The sequence below is a fragment of the Capra hircus genome, chromosome 13 (assembly GCF_001704415.2).
Source record: "Capra hircus breed San Clemente chromosome 13, ASM170441v1, whole genome shotgun sequence".
Classification (NCBI taxonomy): Eukaryota; Metazoa; Chordata; class Mammalia; order Artiodactyla; family Bovidae; genus Capra; species Capra hircus.
Genome location: NC_030820.1, coordinates 71,733,981 through 71,754,100, shown reverse-complemented (window position 1 = coordinate 71,754,100; position 20,120 = coordinate 71,733,981). Strand labels below are relative to the sequence as shown.

The window sequence follows — 20,120 nt, the reverse complement described above, 5'->3', positions numbered from 1 at the left end:
CACACTTATTGTGACCCTATCTCCTGTCCCCAGGCTCGTGTTTGCAGACCAAATACTCAGAATGGAGTGCACAGCAGTGGAGAGCCGCAGTACTGACTTGATGACCTTCGGGAGGGAGGTAGTATCCAGCTGGTAAAGGGACAGGTCGAAGAGGCTGGTGAAGTCCCGCGGGTTCTCATCGCCCTCCTGGAGACACACTCGCAGCCGCTCGGACAGGGCGGCTGTGTCAGGCAGCATCATGTAGTCGGAAATCTGCAAGTGACAAGACGGTTCCTTTCAGCAGAGAAGGGGCTAGGCTTTACTGTCTGGTCTCCAGCGCCTCAGGTCTGAATCTGCAATATTTCTCTTCTCTTGCTAAGACATCTTGCTGATTACGCTTACTGACAGCCAACCCTTAAACACGCCCATCTCTGTGGAAAGAAGGACCAAGGTCACCCGGGTAACCCCAGCGCTGGAGAAATCCATGGTGCAGGCTGGCGCACACACAGCTGGCCATGGCTGGAGAAACGCGTGACCCTGCTGGTGGCTCTCCTCCTTTCTGTGATCTGGAGGGCTCAGTCATCAACCCAAAGCTCAAGTTCATTCCCTGTTCCCATTCTCCTAGGCAGTTCTGTCTGCCACTTTAACCAACTAAAATGATTTTCCCTTTCTTAATTTTAGTTGGTGACCTTATTTTCTAGTTCAGTGAGAAATCAGAAGCAACCATAAAAGAAAATCCACAAGCTCCCATTTCAAAGTCTATCCTCTCTCCAGCCACCAGCATCTGGGCCATATCCTGCTTTCCCTCCTGTACTATGTGTGAACCACGTGTGACCCCGGCACAGACAACCCCTCCCTGGACACTAGACTGTAATTCTTCTCGCCTAGCTGAGGACATGCCTGCAGCCCTGCTGAGAAGCTTGAATGATGACACCTTGGAAGACCAGGAAAATCTATGTCCCTCAATAGGTATAACACAGTCAGTACACCGCAGTACAAACAATGGACAATACAGCCTCCAAAAAACAATCCAAAGAAAGCTTTTTATGAACAATATGGAAAAATCTCCCGGAAATAATATTTAAAAAGTGAGGTGCTAGGCAGTATATATACATACCATACATATAGCACCATCTGGGTAAAACAAGGGGGAAGGAGAGTACACACACACACACGTTTGCTTATCTCTGTATAAACTATCTCTGGAATAACATATGAGCAACTGCTAAGATTGTTGTCACTGGGGAGGAGAACCAGGTGGCTGGGCAAAGGCAGAAGCGAGAGGCTTCAGTGTGCCTGCTCTTGAATTTGAAATGATGGGAAGACATTACCTAGCCAGGCAATAAATTTAAGTTTAAATGAATGCATGCTGGCAACCAGAAGTTTGTGTGTTCTAATTTCCCTTTGAACTGCATTTAACCTGGACTTCTAACAAGGCTAACTTGGTAACTGTTTGAAAAACTGATCTCTGAACTCACTCACAACAAATGGCTACACATTCTCCACTGCCAGGGCTTGGGGAGATGTGTCTTGAGCTTGATTTGATGACAGCGAGACTCGAAGTCAAACAGGAGCACTTTTTTCTATACCCCAAGCATCATAAACAACTTTTTAGACCAGAAACAAGGGAGAAGCATCAATAAATAAACACCCTTCCTGGCCTGATCTGGCTGATGCAGAGGCTTCAACCCTCTACCAGGGGAGAGATGAAGGCGAGAGCAGGACACGTACGAGCGCACGGGGCGGGGAGGAGTGCGGGCCAAGCCGCCCCAAAGGTCGCTCAGTCGTGCCCCACTCTGCAGCCCCACGGACTGCAGCCCGCCAGGCTCCTCTGGCCATGGGATTCTCAGGCAAGAATACTGGAGTGGGGTGCTGTGCCCTCTTCCAGGGGATCTTCCCAGAGATTGAACCCGTGTTTCTTATGGCCCGCGAGTTCTTTACCACTACCACCACCTGGAAGATTTTCAGTATTTCTCACTGTGTCACGTTACTGCATTCAGTGTCTTACTTTTCAAAGCCTTACAAAACAAAGGACACTTTCCACCAGGTCTCCCACCTGGAAGGCATGTGAAACTGCACCATTTTAGAGCTAGGAAGGCTTTAACAACACTCCCCTCCTCTGGCTTTGTAACCTCTGACGCTTTGCTTTGGAACCAGCCCAGTGTCTCACACGATAGGGAGAGAACAGAGCAGCAGAAAAGGCACGGGCTCTGGAATCAGCCTGAAGGGGGCACTAACAGTGGCTTAACCAAGGGTTAGTCGCTCAGTCGTGTCTGACTCTGTGACTCCATGGACTGTAGCCCACCAGGCTCCTCTGTCCATCGGATTCTCCAGGCAAGAATACTGGAGTGGGTAGCCATTCCCTTCTCCAGGGGATCTTCCCAACCCAGGAACAATGGCTCGGCCAGGGATTAATCTAAGTGGGAACCTTGAAGAATTTAAACTTCCGTTTTGTCGGTTAGAAAACAGTAATGACAGAAAGTGAGCAAGAGCAAGGTGGCCACGCAGAACTGGAGCAGACACAGCACCTCTTAGCACCACTTCCCTCGGCACACAGCACTCTAACCAGGGCTGGCGGCTGCCAGACGCATCATCCACTCAGAGCTGGGTCCTCTGAAACCCGAAAAGCCCATTCCTGGTTGTACCCCAATTCTTTGGTTTGGGGGCTTACATCACTTTTCAGGAGAAATTTAAGCACAACAGCACCACACTTCATGTTTCCATGTGAAGGGATATTTTGGACGTGAGGCTCTCATGTTTCCAACCCTGAGTCAGCCCGAGGTTTCCCAGCCAAGGCAGTCCTCAGCCAAGGGCACAGGCCGTCGGTGATGGTCTCTGGCTACCTTGTGCTGCCTGCCAAGTCGCTTCAGTCGTGTCCGACTCTGTGCGACCCCATGGACTGCACCCCACCAGACTCCCCCGTCCATGGGATTTTCCAGGCAAGAGTACTGGAGTGGGGTGCCATTACCTTCTCCGGCTACCTTGTGCTACCTATAGCCAAAACATCATTCTCCTGACAGGTCAGCAGTTAACACAGAGGTAAACGAAGGAGCAGACTTCTGAGTCAGGAGCCCTGGGTTTGGTTTCCGGCTCTGTAACTGCTGGCTCTTTGGGCATATTGCAGTCTTGCAGAATTTCACTTTCATTGATAAAAAGAGAATAAGACCATCTACTTCCCAGAGCTATAGTGCGGTTTAAACAGAATGATTTATGTGGAAGTACATGATATATAGGGCCTGGTATTAATATATAACAAATACAAGAGGTTTTTTTAAAAAGTCTTGATAGATGTATAGCCCTTTTATACACTTTAGTTTAACAAGTAAATTTATGTTGATTCACTTATTATTATGATTCTCATAATTACCCTGTGAGAAAGGTACTAGCAGCCCCAAAACTAATGAGAAAATGAAGATGAGAAAAGGTCAGAAATAGCCTGCTTAAGGTTTCGAGGCTCATGGTGGAGAGGGACCGAGAATGTAGCTACTGGCTCCCAGTCCAGTGCTGGCCTTTTATGTATTTTTTTAATATTCAAATGGCTCCACTGGGTCTTAGTTCCACACGAGGAAACTTCATTTGCGGCATGTGGGGTCTAGTTCCCCGACCGTGGGCTGAATCCAGGCCCCCTGTGATGGAAGCACAGAGTCTTAGCCACCAGACTACTAGGGAAGTCCCTCCAGTGCTGGTCTTTCCACTCTCCCATGTCTGATCAAGTATTATCATAATGCCTTTAGGATTGTTCTTCCTAAAGGCAACCAAATTGGAGTTTAAAACTTAAATTCGGATGATCTTTGTTTCTTTATGAAAAAGTACTTTTATATCCTTCATAGTTGTGAAGACGTATTTCTCTACAGATACTGATTCTGAAAGTTTCAGCCAGAGAGCATATGTTAAGTTCCAGTTACTACATGTACAGACAGAGGCTCCCACCCCACTGAATTCTATGACTAATAATTTACTGATTTTTTTTTAACAGCATAGGCTTCGTCTTGCCAAAAAGCATCATTTCTTGCTATCTGTCTTACAGATAAGGTAAGAGATAGATATGTTTTTGGAACTGGTAGAAGTGGTGCTGAGAAGCTGGAGCCATTTTTCATTTCAAAGTTTTTAAGTAATCTACAACCTCCTACCTCTGGGTCCTCGGCATCAATCTGGTTTAGGTGGATGTCTTCTGTTGTGAGCCACCGGAAAACAACATCCTAAATTTAAAAAAATAAACACAGAATTACACAGTGTGTATATGAGAAAGCTGTAGGCAGGACTGGAGAATTTAACAATCAAGGAAAATGACAGGAAAGAGACTATACAGCAGTGACTTGAAAAAGGGCAGTCACCCCTGTCTTGGTGAAATCATATAAAAACTTAAGTCTTTCTCAATCTAGTGCCATTTTTATTCTTAGAAACTTACCATTTATCTTAGGGCACTCAAGCCTTTAACCACAGCCCAAATCTATTAAAACGTATTCACAATTCTGAAACAATCCCTGTATAATGTGCTGATGACGTCTGGACTTAAAAAGTAGAATACAGCAAGATGCCCCCAGAATGTGACTAAAGACAGTGGAACTTCAAGTGGATTCCACAGAAACAAGATCTTCCATCAATCTCTCAACACAACAACAATCCTTAAGGCTGAAGGAACATCTTTCATTAATGAGAAAGTTCAGAGGGACCTTCTCCTTCTGGTGAGTGAGTCACCAGCATCACGCCAAAGTCCAGCTCTGGCCAGCACCCTGCCATGCCTCCCAGGATGCGTTCCCTTCACACCTGCCATGCCTCCCAGGATGCGTTCCCTTCACACCTGCCATGCCTCCCAGGATGCGTTCCCTTCACACCTGCCAGGCCTTTCCCTCATTTCCCACCTCGGTCAGCAGCCAGCCCCAGCACAGTCTCCTTGTGCTTCCAGTCCCTCCCCCACTCATCCCTTCCTGCCTTCATTCAGGTCCTTGTCCCTCCTAGCCCATATGTGTCCCTCTCCCTTCCCTCTTCCACACCCAAAGACCTGACTATCCCCAAAGCTGCTGGACACTCTACGAGGGCTCGCTGTGGCTTTTCAAGAGAGTTTGAGTTCCAAGGCTCTACGCACAAGGCCCTGGCTGGGCTTGCTCCTCCCTGCTTCCCCAGGGAGGCTCCCAGCCCGGGCGGCAAGTTTAGAGACACGCACCATATCCCTCTGCACTGACCTCTCTCATCTCTCACTGTCTCTCTCAATGTCCTGTACACTTCTGCAGAGCAGAGACTATGCCTGACTCACCTTTGTGTCCTTAGTGCCTGGAATATAATGGGCTCTGAAGAGCTGGTTTTAAAAGAATAGATGAACTCAGCAGTACATTTTTTAAATGACATGAAAATCATATACAATATTCATTAGTATGACAAAAGAAAAGAGCTTACCATGATTTTGCTGTTTTCTTCTTTATCCAAATACTGGTCACTGAACATGTGACATGAGCCGAGCACTGCCAGTTTCCCACCTTGGTTCTGTTGATGACAAAGCAGGGTCAGCGATTCAGATCCCCAGATGGACCACGTGCATCCTAGTCACCAAACACTTATCATCACAACATGCGAGCAAATGTCTTCTACACTAACATGTGTCAATTTACATGGGTATTTTAATGGTCTAGAAATGTCAATTATGACAACAACTATATTCCAACCTGCCTCTCAATTTAGACACCACTTCTGTACCCTTCTATCTGACTTTAACAGAAAGTAATGTAAATTTGTTCAACAGTATTTTCCCACTGTTAGTGAAATTATAAATGAAAATCATAATTTTTTTTTAATTATTTATTTGGCTGCACTGGGTCTTAGTTGCAGCATATGGGATCTAGTTCCCTGAGCAAGGATTGAACCTTGGCCCTCTGCATTGGGCCTACAGTCTTAACCACTAGACTACCAGGGAAGTCCCCGAAAATCATAATCTTAAAGGGAAATAAAAAAGACAAATTGAAAAACAATCTGTAAAGATTTAGACATTTTATGAGTACCAAAAAAAGTGTTTAAGAGACAGAAAAACTAACCCACAAGCATGAAAAATTCACAAAAGAAATGACTAGCTAATAATAAAAAACTTTAAGATTAGTAATTTTAAAAAAACAAAGTGTTTTTCCTGATAAGATTAATAAGTGAGAAAAAGTGACTCTACGCCGTTGGCCAGGTTTCAGTTGAGTCTCTGACATGGTGCTGAAACTGCCAACAAAAGCAGCATAAATACATCAGACGCTCTGCACACCTTTACACTAATAATCACCAAAGACTAGAAATAAATCTAAACATTCACCCAGAAATACGGTTAAGAACAATGGAACCTCCCAGTTGTTAAGTTATATATTAGCAAGCATTTTCACTAACTTGGGAAAATGCTTCTGCCATAACATTAGGTTAGGAAAAAAACAGTACACCATCAGTTGTAGAGAGTTTAAAGCCTGTGAGGCAAATAAAAATGCAGCACCAGCCGAAGTGGGAGAAAACGACCACGACGCCCACCCGGCTCGCCTCCGCACAGCGCGAGAGGCAGCATGTTTCCCTCCATCTCTGTGTGTATCTTGTGGCTGCGCTCGGCCTTCCGTGTGGCGCGTGAGCTCTGGATCAGGCAGGCTTCACTGCCCCAGAGCATGTGGGATATTAGTTCCCTCACCAGGGATCAAACCCACATCCCTTGCACTGGAGGGCAGATTCTTAACCACTGAACCACCAGGAAAATCCTTCCATAGCTGTATTTTAAAATACCGAGTATATATTATTTTGTCATAAGAAAAAGAGTACAGAATTAAAAATACAAAATGAAATCAGACTTTCTAGCAAAGTCACATACAGGGAAGCCACAGTTGTGATGGGACTGAAAAAGAATGGCAGCTAAGCCACAGCTGTTGGGAGACAAATACACAAATTCTTTAAATAAAACAAAAATTGCAAAACAAACTCTAAAAAGTCCCACATGAAAAGCAAATGCTTCATAGGAAAAATGATTTCTACACCATAACCACTGCAAACAGATCGGTTACTGAGAATAGGAAATTAATTGGGTGGAATTCTATAGAAAGAATGGGGAAATGACTGGATGAACTGGCTTGTGATTTGAATCCCCACAGGCTAAGTAAATACATAAACCTCTATTCACAGATTTATCTTTTCCTTATATACAGTTGACCTTTGAATGAACATGGGTTTCAACTGCATGGTTTCACTTACAAGTGAACTTTTTCAACAGTAAATACTACTGTACAACGCAGCCCATGGTCGACTGAATTCACAGAAGCAGACTGCACAGATGGAGCCCTGGCTCTGTCACACAAGCTTTCCACCGTGCAGACGATCGGCGCCTCTAACCCCCACACTGTTCATGGGTCCACTGTATTTTCTTTTTCCTACTTCATTTATTTCAAATAGACTGTAGATTGTTCTTTAATGCTTTTATTCTGTCCTGACAGATTATACCATTGTCTTCAGTGGCCTTTTCCAGCATCTGTCTATAACTTGTTCCAAGGCATATGTTTACTCAAGGACCATTTGCTCCCTCAGTGTTAATGAGTCTGTCCCAGTAAACTGAAGACCTAGAAAGTCTTGTGATGAGCCCAGTGAAGGCAATGGCCCTGGGCAAGGAGGCAGAACCCTCCAGTACTGGCCTGACCCTGCTCATGGGTCCAGGTGGAGCTCCTCCCTGGGATCACTGCCTCATCTCACCAACAAGAGTGACAGGCAGCAACCTCTCTGAAAGACTGTGTTTACAAGGCAGGACTGAAAGCCTATTAGGAGGAGAAAATGGGCTTTAAATAGCTAGGCAATGAACAGATGATAGTCTCATGAGCTCCAAAGGAAACGCCACACTTAGCACAGAACGGTATACCCACCAGATACTCCATACAAGTCCACTGATTAAGCCAGGTAACATCTCTGTGCCTGGTTAAAAAAAAATCAAAGCTCTGGTATTACATATAATACCAGGGGCTCCTTAAGATGGTGTCTCATGACTTTTGTGTCTCTGAATAGACATTTCATGTAAACTGGTCATTTCCGCATCTTGAAACATTTAATAACACTTTAATTCCAAAACAATATTTCTCTCTTCTTAGGAGAGACTGCCATAACAGCTATACCAATTTTGTCTAAATATCATCTTTCAAGCACAGCATAGACATTTATTTACTTCCTAATAAAATGATGTCAGAAATTTTAAGTTTTTCTTTTTCCCATAAAGAAAAATAGGATCCTGCTAAAATACAGACATGTGGGTCTCTGGACAAAAACTGGGAGGTCACTGGTGAATTCCACGTCTTGATAGATAGATGAAGGTGGGTTCAACAGACATGAATTAAAAGGCAGTGGACACATGGGGTGATGAGGACGACGATGATGCCCTCTCGAGCCACCTGAACCCATAACTTGCAGGAACCCTAGGATGAGAATGGAACAGCTAGTCTCCCGGAATGTTTTCCTGGGATGCACTAAAGTGCAAGCAGCACAATTCTTTGGTGTAGTCTGCGAAATCAGCCTTCCTCTAAGTGGATTCTCCTGCACTGAGGGTGAGAGCTGGCAGTCAGAGGCAGCTGTGCTACAGGCGGTCTCACGCTGCACTGGAAGAGCTCTGGACTCACAGTAAGAGCTAGGCTTAGGTCTTGGCTCCATCACTGACCACTGTTTCCCCATAAGTAAAATGTAATTCAGTGAAATTCTCCTTCACAGGACTATTGTGAAGACCAGTGAGAAAATATAGGCATTTCCTGGTGGACCAGAGTTAGGACTCTACTGCAGGGGCATGGGTTCAATCCCTGGTTAGGGAGCTCAGATCCCGCATAGTGGTGCAGCGCTCCCCCGCCCCACGCCCCTAAAAAGAGACAGACAATATATGAAACCCCTATAGAAGCAGTAAAGTAGTGTTCACAATTTCAGTAACAAAAATTACATATGCACCCATATCTAAGAAAGGCTGTACCTTCGAGTGATAGAAAGCCAGGATGGGTCTGTTAAGCGGGAAACAGACAGAGCCTGTGGACAGAACAGCCACGGCGGGTTTCGTGACACTCAACGTGGCACCAAAAGGATAGACAAAGGTGAGAGCCCTGAAAGAAAGAAACGTTCAAGGTGTTTAATAAAAAAGTTTTTCAAGATAATCTCAGTGTTTCTTGAGAAAGTTATGACCAAATTTTTCTATAAGCTTTGGTTTGTTAACTCAAAATCAGTATAACTCTAGCTCTAAGTTTAATGAAGCATTTTAAGAAATGTGAATATAAATTAAAAATGTACAATCATATGTGTGAAAGTGAAGTCGCTCAGTCGTGTCCAACTCTTTGCGACCCCATGGACACCAGGCTCCTCCATCCATGGGATTTTCTAAGCAAGAGTACTGGAGTGGGTTGCCATTTCCTTCTCCATGGAATCTTCCCAGTATGTGTAAATGATTATAACAGAAAGAAATAAAGTAGTCCCTACGGAAGAAGCGGAAGAGGAGGAGGCTTTACCTAAGAAGTGAACCAGAACTGCACATGAGCCTGCTCTGGGGAACCATGTCTCAGACAGTTTCCTCCCCGCTCATAAACCTGACTGGTGTTATCGCCAGGTACGAATGTCTCCCACTGGAGGGGTGTGGAGTGGCTGAGGGCTTACACGAATACAGGCGTATATTTATCCCACGTTGGACACTTCTACACAGACCAGTCTTGGAGTACCCCCTCTATTCTACACTGTTCTAGCAAGACTATGAGTACCCAGAGTGAATCAGTAGTTGGGCAATATACTCCTGGAAAAGGTGTGGGACTGAGGGGCTAAGGGTGGGGTGCACACCTGGGTGAGGCCAGGCCCTGAAGGAGCAGCTAGGGCTTCAGTGAAAGAAAAATGGAGAGATTTCCCTGGTGGTCCAGAGGTTAAAATTCTGCGCTTCCAATTCAGGGTGTGGGTTCCATCCCTGGTTGGGGAACTAGGATCTTGCATGCTACGTGGACGAGAAAACAAAAGGAGCTCTCCAAAGTATTTGTTTGAAAGAAGTGTTCTCAGGATGGAGAGAAACAGGAATCTTAAAAGCAAAGTATATAATTAGAAACGGGCAGGAGGTGGGAGGAACGGGCAGAGGGAATACCCAGGAAGAGCTGCCTATGAAGATTTTAACTTTTCTTTCCTTTAGACCATTCTTTTTAGCTTTTCAATTATTTCCGTCTTGTGTCACCTTTCCCTGTTCCTTCAGTAAAGTCTCATCTACAGCTATGACTTCTGTGTCTCATCGTGGTTGAGAAGAGGTACCTGCCCCACGTTGCCCATTCTCTTCCTTCTACCCCTACCCTAGCAGTATCCCAGTAAGGGGGCTGCAGCCCAGGATTTCCAGAGCAGGAGTGGAAGGAAGTAAGCAGTTGCCAAGGAGGAAGAAAAGGGAGAAACAGCTGTGTGTACATCAGGGTCCATCCTTCCCCAGTTTCCCAAGTGCACTCAAGGGAAATAATTCTTAAGAAAGCAAAGAGAATGGTCGGTTATAAGATGAAAACTGTCAAGCTATTTATATGCCTCTATTTCTTTTATTATTACTAAGAAATCAATCAGACTGACATTTTGATGAGACTTTAAGTGTTAAAACTAAACACCAACCCCCAAAACTAATACAGGACTTCTCCTAACATGTGTGAATGAGTAAGATTAACTGGGAAAGTGTATTCCTGGAAGAGGAAGCAGATATGTAAAAGTCCTAAGGTGAGAGAGAGCTCAGCATACTTAAGGAATTCAAGCAAAGTCAGCGTGACTACAGCAGAGAAAGAGAAGGAAAACGAGAAGGGATAAAATACACGGGGCTAAAGGACAGCCTGAGACTCCAACAGCTACGGGATTTCAAAGCACGAAGCAGGGCTGCTTATCCACACCTCAGAGCCTCTCAAGACACAGCTCTGCTTCCGAGGTAACCCAGGAACAACCTGCCATCTGCCCTTCACTACGACGACTGACGAAGTGAGACTGGGACAGCAGTTAAGGTACAAGCCTCACACCTCACAAGCACGCCCGCAGGTAGGCCTCGCTGGGGTTTCCCAACAGGTCTCTCAGATTCATATCGTCCCCATTACGCAAATATAGCAGCTAACGCTAAGAGTTACTTTGCCCTGGGCCACCCTGCAAGGAAGGCATGAAATTGGAAACTTCTAAATCCTTCTAAATCCAAGTCCACAGTTCTTTCACTTCTTTACCAAGAATCAGATTGTGATTCTTAAATGTCCAAAAATGTTAACTTATATGTTGCTACTTATTTTTACCCTTTATGACTTTACTGTGGTTTCATACTAAGAAAGGTTTTTTTTTTTTTCCTCTAAGATTATAAAACATTCACTTCTAGTTTCTTTCAGTACTGCTGTGGTCTGATGTTTAATATTTAAAAATTAAACCCATCTGAAATACATTTTGAGATGTGGCATGAAAACAGAAATGCTTTTTCAAGTGAAAAACATTTTAGCCAAAATTATACATTCATTCCCCAATAATCTGAAATGTCACTTTTACTATAAAATAACCCTTATCTTCCACATATTTTGGGTCTAATTTTTTATTTTTCACTAGTTTGGAATTAGTATCACAGTATCTTAACTACTAGAGGTTTGTACTATGCATTAATGATATAAAAACATTCAACTTTTATGGGGCAAAATATCTCAAAGTAACATAATAAACTGGGAAAAATACTTATAACACATGGAGGTCTTGTAAATGAACATCAACATAAAAACAGACCAAAAGCAGTGAATAGGAAATTCACAGGATAAACACAACCAGTCAATAAACTTTAAAAGCCATCCTATTCAATCAAAGAACTACAACTGAAAATAAAGTGGTATCATTTCTCAGTAGAATATTCTGTGCTGGCAAGAGAGGAAAGGGGCACGTTCGTAGGGACCGTAAACGCTACACGTGCCTGGAGGGTGACTTGGCAATGCACCACATTTGGCAGTGCATCAGCTGGAAGATCTGTGACCCCGAAATTTAGACGCCAAGAATCCGGCCTACTCAGATGCTAGCATAAGTGCTCAAAAACTGTACCTACAAAGATGTTCACTTTGTGCTTTGTTATTTTTGACAATTAATATAATGGTGGAGGACAGGGAAGCCTGGCATGCTGCAGTCCATGGGGTCACAAAAGGTTGGACACGACTTGGCGGCTGAACATCATCATCAAACTGTGTATAATAAAAACAAGGAAAAGAAGTTAAGAGTCTGCCTCGGAGCAGACTGCCTAGCACCGAAACTCAGTTCCGACACTAGTCAAGTGAGCCTGGGCAACTACACCGTCTGTTAACTCGTCAATAACCTTAGAGGCTGCTGTGAAGATTAACTGAAGTAATAATACATGCCAGGCCTACGACACAGTAAGTGCTCATTAAATGTTAGGTGGTATTTTTAATGCAAAATATTATAAAATTACTTAAATGTCCAGTAAGAGGAGACTGGTTAGATTAGGATACGTCCAACTTAATCTAGTCATTATTAAAAGGATAAAGTACCTATCCCTATTTTTATATATGAAAAAAAATTTTTTTAATCTAAATGTTGTTTAGAAGGATTATCTTTGGGGAGAAGGGCATGGATTTAGAGTGGAGGACTTCTATTTTCTTCCTTTTGAACTGATCAAACTGGTTTTTTGATGAGAACTACTTTTGTAATCAAGAACAAAAACATTTTCATTTTGAAAAAGGAAACTCTTCAAATGACAACTCTGCCCTCTTCAGGTGGCCTCAGGGAACACACTCACTGGGCGTTGTTTCCACTGCTCTCCTCATCAAGAATCCCAGGCACGGCCTTCCCCGCAGCTCTGCTAATCTCCCTTGAAGAAAAACGAATTAAAATCTAGTAAACAACAACAAAATTTAGGGATTTCACACTCCATTCATTAATATAACTTTTAATCAGTTACAAGAACTGTGCAGTCAAAATGCAATTCTTAAAAAAATTAAAGGTACTCCTACATACTTCTACACCTTCTGAGAAGTTTGCAAAAGTTAATATGAAAATGTAAGAGTTAGTTGCTCTTTTTTGAGTCCTGAGGAAAGGGCTCAAATATGTGTTAGACCCACATTCTCGCCTTGTATTCTAGACTCTGGATCTTCAGACCCTACGTACCTGGGAAGTTGAAGTGTGGAATTAACTGTTCCGGATATGGGGACCAGAGGGTCCTTGATGTTGCCCCTGATGCACTCAGTTCCTGCTTTCTCAAAGCTCTTACGGTTTAGGATTCAATGGATGAGAAAAAAAAGAGTTTCATCTTTGGTTCCAGGGGTGAATATGACCCAGGGCCTTCGATGCCCTCTGCCAGAGTGACCCGTTTGTGATGAGCCCGCGGCCTAGGTCAGCTCAAAGAGACCACATCTCAGGTCTACTCTTGCTAAGCAGGTTGGAACCAAGGCCTGCACTCTTGCCCTAGCTCATGTAGCATGAAGATGCCAATATGGGAACTGTTAGAAGGATCCAGTCCACACACACAGGAGAGCAGAGCCAAGAGAGCTGCCGAGAGATGGGGCTGGAGTCCTGACGACGTCATGAGTCTTTCTCGCGGTCCATGTCCAAAGCCCGCCCCAACTTCTCAGCTTTTCAATTAAATGAATCAATAAAATCTCCCTGTTGCTTAAGCCTATTTGAACAGAGTTTTCTGTTACTTGAAATTGAATATAGTCTGTCAAAAGGTGATGTGAAGTCAAGTTTCAAAAGATGGGAGTAATATTATTTGATGGATGAGAAGTGATATAATACAATAAACTATCATCTAATAAAATAAAACAAAAAGGCAAGAAAGGAAAAGGGCTGGAGAAAACAATGCGTGAGAAGATGGAAGGGAAGAGTCACAGAGGAAAGAGGAGAATCACTGGCAAAGTCATTTCCACTTTTGATATGCTTACCTATTCAAGACTCCATTGGAAACTAGAGCTTCTTTAGGATGGAAATACTTATAATACACATTTCTAACCACAGCATCTTTAGGGAGAAAAGAGAAGGTGGTGCATCTTAGAAGTAAGTTTGATATTACAGACACATATAAATTTTGACCTGAAAGGAATCTTGGAACTGTATTCCAATCACTCTCATTTCATACATGGAAGAAGCTAAGCACCAAAAAAGTGAGACTGCTGAGGAGGTCAGAATGCAAGGCCATGCACCCTCACAGCCTAGGGCTTTCTCCGTTGTACTATTAGGCCCAGAGGACTAGGATATAAATAATAAATAGGAAGTTACTGCCTCTAATAAAGTAGTAATAATAATTACCATTATTAACCATGATTCCATATTCTTCTAGGAGAAAGTTAATGTTGGTATCAAATCTGGATTCCCCACCCTCTCCTAGCATCACAAGGATGTCTCCACCACCATCAAGGTATTTCTTTAGGATTTCAAACTACACAAAGAAAAAAAAAAAAAATCTATAAATTTATGCCAAAGACTTTTGTCAAAAACACTGTGAATAAGATCTTAACTAGCTGAAAAAGAAACACTTCCGATCTGTAAAGGCACTTAAAGTTTATATTAAGAAAACATAAAACTTACTATCTATGTATCAATAGGATTTCCATATTTGTCATTAGCATAAAGCTCCAAAATACTCAAACTGAAACGACATTTTCACAGCTGACTATCTGGACAGCAAAAGTGGAAAACTACTAAAGGAAGATCACAAGTCACTGTCATATAGATCCCATATTGTTTATCCATTCAACTGTTGGTGGACGCCTGGGTTGCTTCTGCCTTTTGGCTGCCGGGAACAGTGCTCTCGATGAATGTGGGCATACAAACACCTCTTTGAGATCCTGCTTTCAATTCTCTGCATGTATCCCAGAAGCGGGATTGCTGAATCACAGAATTCTGTTCGTCATTTTTTTAGGAACCACCATCCCGTTTTCCATAGTGTCTGCACCACTTTACCTCTCCACCAACGGTACACAAGGGGTCCAATTTCTTTACATCTTCACTTGTCATTTATGTTCGGGTTTCACATTTCTCATTCTTTGTCTAGCCATGAAACAGAGTTTTAAAATAGCTTAAAGAAATAGTTTAATTTTAAATGGAATTTCCTATTTTTAAAGCAAAAATATGGCAAAGAGGTATGGCTGATACTGAACTCGCCTACACTGTGTGTCTGGCACTTTTCATGCAAAAACTCAGCCACACCACAGCCACACCATACCATAGCTGTTGTGGTGCATGAATCATCGCAACAACTCCACGATGAAGAGAGAGATGAAGTGACCACCGTGAGGCCTCACAGGTTAAGTGGTGAAGAGGAATTTAGGTTCAAGATTTCAGAGCCCATTCTCCTAGCTATCTCACTACCAGTCTTCTTTACAAATATTTCTTACCTCAGCTGCAGTAAATTTTTCCCTCGGCCCAGCTGTAATCCATAGTTTCACCCCAATGAGCTTCTCAGGTGTGATTTCATCTTTTAAACTAGAAATATGATTTCAAAAGCAAGTGTCAGGTCCATGATTTACACCAATTTATGATTTATTTTAGCATCTAAACTGTATGGAATCAGAGGCTACAGAGGCCCAGAGATGAAGGATTTAGAGGTACCTAGTCTAGCTTCTCTCTCAAAAGTGAGACTCCTCTCTAATAAGCCTGCCCCAGAGTCATCAGCCTCTGTTCAAATATACCTATAAGCCAAGATTATAGGTATATTAGATTAGATTAGACCACACTAGAGCATAAAGAAGTCCCCCAACTACTAATTCAATCAGCTCGACCACTAGCTCACATGACTACATATCCTTACCCATTAAGAAAAACCATACATACACACTCAGAGATATTTTTGGTTTTTCCTTTCCCTACACTGAAGTACTGACCTGAGTTAAAATATGGAGAAAGCCTTTAACCTCTGAAAAATGCATATATGTGTAATTAGAATAAGGTTTTGACTTGTAATTTGGGGGGACAACTTAATAATATGCTAATTGCCAATTTTCAAGAGAGATGGTTTAATAATTCTGAACAGTGTTTAGTGGAACCCCTCCCACCTCAAAAGCCATTCTTATATAAGATGGATACTTCCCAGTATTAGCAGCAAGCTGTTTTTACTGCTTAGAAGGGAAAACAATATACTTGGTCACCTCTGAATTTTCCAATGACTGCGAAGTCTTTTCTGCATAGATTTATAGCCGTTGCTGGTGGTGAAGACTTCCTTTTTGTATGCGTTGAAAAGAATGGTGCTCCGAAGCTCTTTTTCCATGGTCACCTCCTTATGGGAAAAAGAAGGGACAGAACACTATATAATACAATATTCCAAAAGAAAGATCCTAAAGGAATAAATGTCTATTTCCTATAATTCATTAAGAAAAGGAGTACAGCTGCAGCTTACCTACAATTCCCAAAGGCTGAAAGTGAAATAAATAATCATGGCTGCAGAAACCCAAGGCAAAAACCCTGGGTTTCCTACCAGCTCACTCTCACGGCCCTGCCCAGCCATCATCATGCCACATGGGGAACCATGTTTCCAACCTGATTCCTCACCCTTAACTACTGTTAAACGTGGGGTATAGTTTTCTAAATTCTTTTTACACATACAGTTACTTACAGTTTTATTTACAAAATAGAACCATATGCACTATTCTGCAACACACTTCTTTCATCTAACCTGTATCTTTCACATCTTTCCATGTCACTATATACCACTTTTTTTTTTAAGGGCTGCACAGTATTCCATTTTACGGATGTACCAAAATGTATGGCATCAGTCATATACCAATGGACATCTGTTTTTTCCCCCAATTTTTTGCTAATAAAACAGTACTAAGAACATCATTGAACAGGACATTTTGGCGCACTTTGCATATCTTCAGAATAAATTCCTGTTGAATGGCTAAGTAAATTATTTCTAAATTACCCTACAAAAAACTACTGATTTTTACTTTCACTAACACTAATACATTTCTGTTTCCACACCACTCTTTTTAACTTTTTCATCTTTGCAAATAAGATAGGCAAAAAAAAACCTTAATTGTTTTATTCTGCACTCTGAAATTAGTAAGAAGACCATCTTTCACTGTGTGTATTAGCCACTTGTATTTCTTCTGATTTTCTTGTTCACATACGTGGATCATTTTTCTATTAGGTTTAATACTTTTAGTTGATCATGAAACATATTTTCAGAAGTTTGTTTTTAGACTTAGTTACTGGTAGTTTTTTTGGTTTAGCTTGGATGAATTTTGCAGGCTATAGGGATAGTTTTAAATTTAATACAATCAAAAGTATTAACATTTTCCTTTTTGGCTTCTGAATTGCACGGTGTATTTAGAAGAGTTTTTGCTATGCTAAGGTTATAAATACATCTCACAATGCTTTCTTCTAGTACTTTTATGATGTTATAATTTTTAAGATTTAAACTTTAGTCCATTCGGAATTTATTTTCGTGTTTAAATTACTTTTGTTATTGTTTTAATGGCTAAAAAGCTGCCTGACACTATCCTTTCAATGCTGATTTAAAATACCACCTTGCAAAAATAAAAATAAAAATAAAAAAATAAAAAATAAAATAAAATACCACCTTGCCTATATAAAAAAATCCCTAAAAATTTAATTTCATTATATATTCTATATAATCTATCTGCCTGTAAGTTCCTGCTCAGTCTCATCTATTTTAATTACTATAGTTTTATAATAGGTATGTTATAATATTTGGTGCTGCTGATAAAAGCTAGTCCCTCTATTACTCAGAATTTTTAGAATTTTCCTGGCTAGTCCCACATCTTCATTCTTCAAGCTGAACTTTGATTTTGACAGGTTAAAAAAAAAATCCCCCCATGATCTTTTCATGTTCTATTTATCCACGCCCATGCTTATTTTCAGTGTGTACAAACATTATATCCTGCTTTCTGATTACCTTAGTGGTTGCAGGGTTGCCATAATAAACTCAATATTCATAAGCATCTTTTCTATTTCTGGCCTAGTGCAATTTACATATTTCTGCTTCTGTCACTATTTTTGTCCTAGAACAAATTCCTAAGAGCAGGATTCCTGGGAAAAGGGGATGGGACTAGGATGTTACGGTTTCATGTCAATGCTCCTTCCCACTTAGTAGGATGACCAAAAACCTTCCAGCAGGAGGCGAGTCAGATTTGAGCCCCGTCTGAGGTCTGGGATCCGGGCCTCTATCTGCGTTCCTTGTTTATTTTACCCTGCTGCTGCTGCCAAGTCGATTCAGCCGTGTCCGACTCTGTGCGACCCTATAGACGGCAGCGCACCAGGCTCCCCTGTCCCTGGGATTCTCCAGGCAAGAACACTGGAGTGGGTTGCCATTTTCTTCTCCAATGCATGAAAGTGAAAAGTGAAAGCGAAGTCGTACAGTCGAGTCCGACTCTTCGCGACCCCATGGACTGCAGCCTACCAGGCTCCTCCGCCCATGGGATTTTCCAGGCAAGAGTACTGGACCCTAGTGGACCTCAATTTTCCGTAGGATATGCCCAGCATCCTCGAGGACACCTGGCCGAGGCCCTCGCCAACTCCCAGGCCGCCTCAGCGCCCTGGCCGGCCCACCGCAGCAGGAATCCGCCTTACCTGAGGCCCGGTGACCACCGTCTGCAACCGCCGCCGCCCAGCACCGCGCGGCCAGGTAACGGCCGCTTAGCAACGGCGGTTGGGAAACTGCCCGCTGGGAAGGCGTGGCCCCAGCTCCGGAGCGACGTGCCAACGACCTGGCGGAAGACGCCGCTAAGAGAGGCAGAGTCCGGGTGGGCAGGGGTGGGGCTTATGTGGGACTGTACCATTATTTTGGATAGCGGGGAAATCCAGACAGAACGTGGATTAACTTTAAGCCAAAGACAAACTCGTTGGATTTTCTCCTTTAATATCTAGTTTCAATAAGGGCTTATAAAATGACTAAGATAATGGCATCTGGTTCCATCACTTCATGGCAAATAGATGGGGAAACAGAAACAATTACAGACTTTATTTGTGGGGGCTCCAAAATCACTGCAGATGGTGACTGCAGCCATGAAATTAAAAGACGCTTGCTCCTTGGAAGGAAAATTATGACCAACCTAGAGGGCATATTGAAAAGCAGAGACATCACTTTGCCAACAAAGGTCCGTCTAGTCAAAGCTATGGTTTTTCCAGTAGTCACGTATGGATGTGAGTGAAAGTTAGACCATAAAGGAAGCTGAGCGCCGAAGAATTGATGCTTTTGAACTGTGGTGGTGAAGAAGGCTCTTGAGAGTCCCTTGGACTGCAAGGAGATCCAACCAGTCAATCCTAAAGGAAATGAGTCCTGAATGTTCACTGGAAGGACTGATGCTGAAGCTGAAACTCCAGTACGTTGGCCACCTGATACAAAGAACTGACTCGTTTGAAAAGACCCTGATGCTGGGAAAGATCGAAAGGGGACGACAGAGGATGCGATGGTTGGATGGCATCACCGACTCAATGGACACGAGTTTGAGTAAACTTCGGGAGTTGGTGATGGACAGGGAGGCCTGGCGTGCTGCAGTCCCTGGGGTTGCAAAGAGTCGGACACGACTGAGCGACTGAACTGAACTGAAAAATGAGAGACCCCCGCCCTCCCACCAAGGGCCGAAACTTCGCTCCACCCGGAGGGACGAGTCTAGTGGAGTCTTCCGGCGGGGAGTGCGGAAAGCCTAGCCCAGATCCCAAGGGCGCAGGCGCAGAGCGGCGGCCGGCCAGAGGGCGGAGGTTTGCTCTAGCGATCTTCAGTAAGGGTCGCGGTACTGGGATCGCGGGACTGCAGGGTCGGCGCTGTTTTATAGGAGAGTTTCGGCCTCCTGGGAGACCGGAGAGGACATCCAGGTGCAGGGCGGGCAGGTTTAATGGTGAGAACGGGAATACGACTTAGTTCTGTCTGTTTGATAAGCCCCGTATCTATGAGCGCCACAGTGCCAGGCTCAGGATGGGGCGGTGATCCTTTAGGGACGTTGGACCTTGTCAATCCAACCAAAAAAATAAAAAATAGAGGGCTTCTCTAGTGATCCATTAGTTAAGAATCCTCCTTGCAAGGGAGGGGAGGCAGGTTTGATCCCTGATAGGGGAGCTAAGTTCGCACATGCCAGGCAGCAACTGAGCCTGCAAGCCGTAATTAAAGATCCCCATTGGCGGAAACTAAGACCCTCTGCAGCCAGAACAAATTTAAAAATAAAAAATGTAGACCTTTTTGAGGGAGCTGTGAAGGGCTGAAGCTGGGT

The 20,120-nt window shown here is 43.2% G+C and overlaps 1 protein-coding gene across 2 annotated transcripts in view; it reads right to left on the bottom strand.

Moving 5' to 3' along the window:
* IFT52 (intraflagellar transport 52) overlaps positions 1 to 18,650 on the bottom strand; it is a 28,849-nt gene extending 10,199 nt beyond the window's left edge. For both annotated transcript variants that reach the window (XR_001296442.2, XM_005688565.3), the window contains exons 1-10: positions 18,484 to 18,650; positions 16,041 to 16,168; positions 15,291 to 15,378; positions 14,203 to 14,332; positions 13,839 to 13,914; positions 12,698 to 12,769; positions 8,918 to 9,044; positions 5,374 to 5,460; positions 4,110 to 4,178; positions 98 to 252 (exon numbers count right to left, since the gene is read on the bottom strand). Coding sequence is in view for 1 of the 2 variants with exons in the window: in XM_005688565.3 (XP_005688622.1) it covers positions 98 to 252; positions 4,110 to 4,178; positions 5,374 to 5,460; positions 8,918 to 9,044; positions 12,698 to 12,769; positions 13,839 to 13,914; positions 14,203 to 14,332; positions 15,291 to 15,378; positions 16,041 to 16,159 (923 nt within the window). In the remaining variant the exon portion in view is untranslated. The remainder of the gene's footprint in view (positions 1 to 97; positions 253 to 4,109; positions 4,179 to 5,373; positions 5,461 to 8,917; positions 9,045 to 12,697; positions 12,770 to 13,838; positions 13,915 to 14,202; positions 14,333 to 15,290; positions 15,379 to 16,040; positions 16,169 to 18,483) is intronic.